The sequence below is a fragment of the Photinus pyralis genome, unplaced genomic scaffold (genome assembly GCF_008802855.1).
Source record: "Photinus pyralis isolate 1611_PpyrPB1 unplaced genomic scaffold, Ppyr1.3 Ppyr1.4_LG5, whole genome shotgun sequence".
NCBI lineage: Eukaryota > Metazoa > Arthropoda > Insecta > Coleoptera > Lampyridae > Photinus > Photinus pyralis.
The window spans coordinates 7,190,414-7,198,563 of record NW_022170596.1 but is presented as its reverse complement, the minus strand read 5'-3'; the positions used below and the strand labels follow the sequence as shown (position 1 = coordinate 7,198,563).

Below are 8,150 nucleotides of genomic sequence, written 5' to 3'. Positions count from 1 at the left end.
ACTTTTGTCAAAGACTGTACATATCAGCGTCATAAGGTTGATATAGTTGCTAGCAACGTTAATTTTATCCCCCACCGTCATATTTTTTAGTGCACTTGCACTTTTAAAAAATAAAATGGGCACTTTTGCGCTCTTGATGTCTGTCGGTCTGTCTGTCTGTCTGTCTGAGTCACAAAGGCTCCGGAAGTACACCACTTACAGACTTGGTATTGGTGTCGAATTAAAAATTATTTCATGTGTGTATTCTGGTTAAGGCATGAAATGTCCATAAGGGCTATTAAAATTTAAAAAAACAAATTTGAGAGTGCACTCTTCGCCTCTTGCTCACAAGCGGCTTAACGAATTTTTTTGACTTTGCATTATGAATTCAAACGTCTAGGAAGGACACTGTTCTGGCACGCAGGAATTTTATGATAGTGTCATTTAGGTCGACCTAAAAAGGGTTTAGGGGCACTATTTTTTATACACAAACTTTGCTCAATAAACTATAGATTGGTGATTGGAAACAACTATGATCTCCCGGTACACCAGAAGTGAACTGTCGTTATTCTAATTTTCTTTTAACTATGGCACCTCAACCAAGAAAAATCTTGACGATTAATGTGCTCATGCGCAGTCTGCACAATGTCAATTTTCTTATTTATGAAGATATTTCTTTGAAATTTTAACCACAGATGCTTCTAGTAAAAACGAGCATCTTATGCTGCAAAAATCAGACCTGCCCACTGCGCGATGTCAACTTTCTTATTTGTAGAGAGTTTTTGGAAATTTCAACCACAGATTCTCGTAGTAAAGGCAAACATATCGCATATTTTAAACATATCAAGTGTGTGTATACGCAGACTGCGTTATTTATAAGAATATTTATGCCATAATCTATTTTCCTTGATAGTCCGTTATATGACCTTTTGGGAAGTACTCATTAATTCATGAAAAATGCGTTAAAGTTACTCGCCTGAAGGCGAAATCTTTTTTTTTCATTTTTTTAAACCTATGTACAATTTGGATCAAATTTTTGAATACGTATCTAAAGACTAAAATGAATATAAGAGTACCCATAGCCAAAGCATAACTTTTGGTTGTAACGAACCACCTATTTTCCGCGTTGAAGTTTACATACTTTCACGATCACTCGATATTTGGAGGCGCTTCGTTACCAAAAGTGCCGCGTCGGTGCTACGAGTTGAAGATAGAAGCTAAAGATAATCGATTTAATTTCTAGAATTGTGTTTCAGCCGTCACCGTTACCGTAAACAAAAGCTGTCATCAATTCGCCGTTTGTAACCGATCCCGTCAAGATATTTGAATTCATATTTTAGAATTTCAGCTCCGTTAAGTCATTATTAGCAGGTTTTAGTTTCCTATGGTAATTTAAAACGAGCATTAAAACTGCAAGAGCATGCATGTTTACGCCGGTATCAGTTTGATAAGAGACCTTTTGCCGCCATAAGAAATTCCAAGAGACAATGGGGGTTAATTAGATTAGGATTTTGTCTCGCGTACCCCTAACATCATTTCCACCCTTCCTACAAAAACCGTTAATTTTAGATGTACAAATATAATTAAAAATTGCCATCAGTTACCAGTATAGAATCAATACGGTAAGGCTCTATTTCAGCAAACCCTAAAAATAGGTCTACAGTGCTAAGGATTTATGTGCATTGTTTGTATAATGATAAAATCTCTTCTAAAGGGCGCCTAATTTTATGCAACCAAAATAACTTCTTAAAACAAATAAAGATCTGGCTGTCACATTAATTAATTTGAATATTGCTGCTTTGGGTTTCGTATTTTTATTTCCATTCGTGTGCGATGTATTCACCTGAAGAAGTTGATATTCTCAATTGGTATAGTGCCGGAAAGGAGCGTAAAAGGTGTATTTTCTGTAAATCCAAAACAACAATATTCAAACTAACTAATATGACAGTCAGATGTTTATTTTTTTTAAAATTATTTTAGATTCATAAAATTAGGCGCTCTTCAGAAGAGATTTTCTCCTTTAAAAGTAGACATAGGGAAAAACACACCTAAATCCCTATGTCTACTTCTTAATAAATATCACTGTATATCGTGTTCCTACAAAAGGCAATGTACTATTCTCAAACTTTCAATACACGATGGAGTGGACCACCCTGTATAGTTTGGAGTTCGAAAAAAGCGTAAAATTTCCTAAATTTTGATGTATCACACTTATATTAAATATTATTTGTAATACATTAAAATATCTTTATTGCAGACATCTAGGTTTCCATGGCGAACAGCATATGGTAATATTGTTTAAAATGATAATTTTTCGGTTATCTGTATTATTTATTTAAATATCATATGACCTATTTGTTTTATTCACATGAGGTTTCACGTTATTTATTTTTTAAAAATATTTGGAACTAATAAACAATTCCAAATAACCAAGAAATTGTCGTTTTAAACAATCCTGCTATCTTTTGTTCGCCATGGAAACCTAGATGTCTGCAATAAAAATATTTTAATTTATAAAATGCAATGTTACAAATAATATTTAATATAAAAATAACAAGTGATACATCAAAATATAGGAAATTTATTTTACGCTCTAGTGGGTGATCCGTATGAAAAAATGTAGTTTAGGGTCGTACAAGAAAAACCAAACACTCAGTATAATAACCGTGTATCGCGATGGATTCTACATAAAAAAGTACTCTTAAGAAAGATTTTACCAAAATCATCTATTTTAATATTAAGAGAGTTATGGAATATTAAAGAAATCGACTAAATCCGAGAAACACTCCCTAGAGGCCAAACGATTAGATTTTGTTTGCGCCAGTGATTTTCCCCGTTAAAATTGAGAGCCAGGCACCTAGGTTCATGTTTAAATAAATGCACCTAACACCAAAAAATATAGCCCCAAAGCAGGGCCCCGGACTGGACCGAAAAAAAACCGAAACCGGTATTCTTCAAGACCGAAAACCGAACCTAAACCGTTAATTCCTTCAGAAATGGAAACTTATTGAGAACCTAAACCGCTATGCTTTTTTTCGGTTCTTTTCGGTTTTTTCAGCTTATTGGAAATTGATGGACGCGCCGGCAAACACGTCCTGAAAATTGATCAAATATTATTCTATGATTGTAAGTAATAAAAGGAGGAGCGGGGTTTTAGAAAAGATAAAAACAATACTCCCGAGAATACTCCATACATCATATTTTTTACATAAGTTTTTGTGTATTTTTTCTGTTTTTTAATTAATAAATTAAGTTTCCTACTTCCGCCTTTATTCCCCTTGTGTCTTGTCGTTGTAAATTAGCTACCTACTGCACTGACGATATGGCACGTTTTGGTATTCATTACTTTTGACTTAGTCTTCACACTTATGAATTAACACTATTAATTAACAAATTACGTTTTTATAATGAATTTTTTTAATGACATACTTACTAAAAGACTAGAACCGAAAAGAACCGTTATGGACCCAAAAAAATGCGCAGAACCGAAGCATTTTTTTAGAACCGAAATCGGACCGGAACCATTATAAATATTTTCGCTTAAATATAAACAAAACCGGAACCGATATTTCATTTGGGTCAGGGTCCCTGACAGTTGCACTTAAAACATTAGTCATTTGGTAGCAATGAGAAAAATATTGAAAGTTATTTCTTGAGAAAATTTCAACATCAAGACAACTTCTGAATGCCTAATTAAAGATGTGGTTTCATAATTGAAAGCTTTTTAATATTGAAAGATACAGATCTTAAACAACCTCGATGATCGGCTGAACGCGAACATAATTTAGTGTTGGCCAGACCACCCTTTATACAAGGATCACCCTGTATCTCAATGGTTTCCTAACCTTAAAAATATATGTACACTAACCTAATTATAAGACAACAAATCTAATTAACGCAAATGTAATAGTAAATTAAAAATGACTTCAGCTTTGTATTTGGAACATTACTTGGATAGTGAGTGAATTTCTGAATAAAATGTTGTACTTAATATCGCTTTCAAGGTTTAGAACATTTGCCCATAGAACTGCAAAGAAATTTCACTCTAATGAGAGATTTGGATTCCCGCGCTCAAACTTTAATGAAAAATATCGACTCGTTAGCGGATACTTACCTAAAGAATCAAAAGAACCTCAATCAAGAACAGTGCAAGGAGCAGTTGGATAAAATACAAAGTTTGTTTAACAAAGCGAAAGTAAGTACCGGCCCCGTAGACGTAGAGAGAAATTACCGGCCACTTTTAGGAGTACGGCGATGATAAAGTGCAATTAGCGATACAAACCTACGAGCTTGTCGACAAACATATTAGAAGGTTAGATTCCGATCTCGCCCGATTCGAGTCGGAAATTCAAGATAAGGCTTTAAATTTGCGAAATACCGAAGAGAACTCTGTAGGCAAAAGTGAGTGTCCGGTTTCCCTTTAGTTTCGCTTTAATTCCTCCGTTGTAGAAGGACGTAAGAAGATCAAAGATGGCAAGGACAGTAAAAAGAAACGGTCCGGTAATTCCAGCGAGGAGGACTCGACGGGTACAGTGCGAGGCAGTAAAAAGAAAAAGCAGAAATGCACCACGAATACTAATAGCGCAGGGGGTACCGCGCTGAGCAATACGATCTCTGCATCAGGTGAGGGTTCGTATCATTCATCTTCATTTGTTTATCATTCATTTCATCGTCGCCATGAGAACAAGTTTGAGTTGTGTGACATTTCGAGCATTTTCAGTTGTCGACGCAGTTCTGCCAGGTTTAGCCGGAATAACGCATCCGAGCGACGTTTTGGATATGCCCGTCGATCCGAATGAGCCCACCTATTGCCTTTGCCATCAAGTTTCCTACGGTGAAATGATCGGGTGCGATAATCCAGATGTAAATTTAACAATACCGTGTGAACCCCCAGTATTATGTATTTTCATTTTTTAGTGCCCGATCGAATGGTTTCACTTTGCGTGCGTTGGACTTACAACGAAACCAAAAGGTAAATGGTACTGTCCGAAGTGTACACAGGATCGAAAGAAGAAGTAAATTGGTCGTTATTCTTTCACATGCCTAGTTTAAGAGAGTTTATAATTAGTATAGTTTACTTTTAAAGTTTTGTATTCTTATGGGAATGTACAGTGGTTTGTGGTACTCATTGTTTAGCTCTTATAAATAAATTATTGAACTAATACCTAATTATGTTTATTGTATGTAATGTTTAATTCATTCCCTTTCAAAACAGATAAACGAATCATGAGCATGAGATAGCTATTTTTGTCATCCAGTCCTATAGACGTACGAGTAATTATGCAGTGAATTTTCGTATGTTCGATGCATTAATATGCCTGACAGTTATGCACCCCACCTTACACACAAACTTGACAGCAGTGTAAACAAAAGAAGGCTCCTAATCCGCCATATTGGAATAATTCTAAACTTTCTTATGAAATGCTGCTTTTGTAGTTGAAGTCTAACAAATTCTTGATAGTGGATATTCTATGCAATGATGAAAAGAACGGCGGTACTTAAAAAAATTGAAATATCGGTCTTAGTTTTTTAGGAAGATCAATGAATAGAAAAATCGTTTTTTGTAGATAACAGTCGTTGTAATGAGGGTAGAAAAACGTACAGCACCAATTTGGAAATCCGGCAGTATTTCCTACGGCGGTACTTAAAGATATTATTTCCATCTATTATGATAAGGCATATATTTTAAAAAATATGTTTCGGGATCTTCAGAAAAAAATGAAAACGCTAACGTAAGGATAGGCAACTCAAATTGCACTTATAACGCCTGAGGCGACAACTCATTACTTGAAAGGGAAAACAAAAAAACTATCTGGCATTACCCTATACATTGTTACGCCGTTCCTAATGATATGGATTAGGTAAATTACTATTTATTATTTATTTATTTGAATGCTGTTGATTTGTAAATCATAATGTCACATATTCCCAAGACGAAAAATGGATATCCTATTATAGGTAGGTACATTGGAAATAAATTCTGTTTTATAACAATGCTTTCACACTACCAGAAGCGTAGCACTTTGTTTAGTTATATCAAATCAAATATGACTAAATTACACGTTTGTGTATATTTCCCATCTAAAATTATCAGTTTCCTCAGATAGTCCAGTATGCGGAGCAGTCAGAAGGGCCGATTCCTGCAAAATGTGGTGTAAACGATTTTAACGTTTTAAATGGTCCATTTGGGTCCAAATAACATGTATTTGAAGAGTGCACACCAATTTTTTCCTGGCACAACTTTTGGCAGCCAAAAAAACCTCAAAACGTTCGGACTTTTTTCAGTTTTTCGCTTAAAACTCGAAAACGGTGCATATTTTATGAATAACACTTCTTTGCGTCGATCAAAAAAAACAAACAAAATCGGTCCAATAGAAAAATTTTTACAAGCGATCAAAAAACGCCCATTTTTTCCAACTTTTCTAAAGAACTGAGTTAAAGTTTTTTTAATGCGTTGTGGCTCCTAAAGGAACGATAAAATCCACTACTCCCCCTCCCTAAACATTGTAGAACATCAATCAGAGAGTTCAAAAAGTACCAACAATTTAAAATTGGACCAATTTTTGAAATTCGTTGGAAAAAATGGGCGTTTTTTGATCGCTTGTAAACATTTTTCTATTGGACCGATTTTGTTTGTTTTTTTTGATCGACGCATAATTTTGAATTTCTTTAATTTTCTAAAGAAGTGTTATTCATAAAATATGGACCGTTTTCGAGTTTTAAGCGAAAAACTAAAAAAATGCCAAAAATTTTGAGGTTTTTTGACTGCCAAAAGTTGTGCCGGGAAAAAATTTGTGCGTACTCTTCAAATACATGTTATTTGGACCCGAATGGAGCATTTAAAACAATAAAATCTTTTACACCACCTTTTGCAGGTCAAAATTATCTGCATACTGGACTAAGAGTAAGTCTTCGTGAAAATTATCTATTTCGAGAAATGCGACCAAAAGCAAAAGATGCACATGCCCTTTGCTTTCCATAAAGTTGTGCCCAATAGATAACAAATGACACAGGCATTTTTTCACTTATTAGCGGAACATAAACATAGAAAACGTCGTGGTATTATATATAAAAGAAACGCTACCGATATAAATACAAGTCCCCTTTTTAGTTAAATTCATTCGGGATACGATAACTAATGGCCGACACTGACAATTTTATTTAAAACAAAGTGTCACTGTTTTGCTCATGTAAAGTCAAGTTAGTGAAAGTGGTGGATATAAAAATATTTCTTGCACTTTTAAAAAAATTCGACTATTTAGCTTTCCGTTTGAGAATACCTTTTGATGGAGGCCCACAAACTTCACATCAACTTGGCGAATTTTTTTCAAATTTCCAATACTATGTAGCGATAGAAACCACTAAATTTTTTATATTTTTTTTAATATTTATTTATATTTATATCAACTTTATCAACAGGAATATTTGTCCCTCAAAAAATAGGAGGATCAAGTAAATTTTATTTTTACCATTGAATTCAGGGCAAAAAAGTGGAAGTCATCTTACCGCACAAAAGATGTTCGGAAAAATTCTCCATGGGTCGTGCATAGATATAAATAAGTAATACGCTAAATGTACAATTATTAGTTTTTGAAAAGATATGGATTTATTTAGAATCAGTATAAATGTTATACTTTTAATCATTGTAACAGAATTTTAACCGTTAGCTACCATTTTTATGAAACACATACAATTTTTTTTTGTTCACCCTTGTATATAAGTAAAGAAAGATTTATTTTAGATGTTCGAAGTGCCGGTTTTTTTAGGATCTACCATACTACCTAAATGAATTCATTCATGCACATGTACCTAATAACTATAAAAATCTATAAATCAGTAAAAATGATCAGAACAAATCACAAGAAATAAAGGGGTAATTAAAAAATGTTATAACAAACATTGCTAATCTAGTCCACTAATTACCTGAAAACCAGGTAATTTACAGAAGGTGTCTTTATAGAAAAATGCTGTAAATGCATTGAATAAGTAATAACATTCAACGGTAACAGAATTTGTGCATCTCCAGTCAAATATTGTACAGCTTTTCGATAAACTTGTTTACATAATTAGTCCTTGATCATTATACATGGTCTATTGTGTTTAACAATAAATGAAGAGAATTAGCAAAACTGAGAAGGATAGATACATCGTTGGTTTCACTCCACGAGATC

General features: G+C 33.9%; 1 protein-coding gene across 2 annotated transcripts; it reads left to right on the top strand.

The window, feature by feature from the left end:
• The first annotated feature begins 3,740 nt into the window (after nt 1-3,740).
• LOC116171387 (inhibitor of growth protein 5-like) lies at nt 3,741-5,137 on the top strand. 2 transcript variants are annotated; one of them, XM_031488199.1, is made up of 6 exons: nt 3,741-3,936; nt 3,984-4,174; nt 4,224-4,380; nt 4,429-4,608; nt 4,700-4,842; nt 4,897-5,137. In XM_031488199.1, the coding sequence occupies exons 1-6, from the start codon at nt 3,900-3,902 to the stop codon at nt 4,996-4,998; spliced, it is 810 nt and encodes a 269-aa protein (XP_031344059.1). In that variant the 5' UTR covers nt 3,741-3,899; the 3' UTR covers nt 4,999-5,137. The 2 variants fall into 2 exon arrangements, with proteins under 2 accessions (XP_031344059.1, XP_031344060.1); XM_031488200.1 differs by having other exon boundaries at nt 3,746-3,936; nt 4,429-4,602.
• Nucleotides 5,138-8,150: the final 3,013 nt, after the last annotated feature.

Bases quoted from the DNA above. Each gene is read 5' to 3' on its own strand.
- LOC116171387 (XM_031488199.1), top strand. From the start codon at position 3,900: ATGACTTCAGCTTTGTATTTGGAACATTACTTGGATA. The intron at 3,937-3,983 runs GTGAGTGAATTT...ATCGCTTTCAAG, and splicing joins TTTGGAACATTACTTGGATA to GTTTAGAACATTTGCCCATA. The intron at 4,381-4,428 runs GTGAGTGTCCGG...CCTCCGTTGTAG, and splicing joins AGAGAACTCTGTAGGCAAAA to AAGGACGTAAGAAGATCAAA.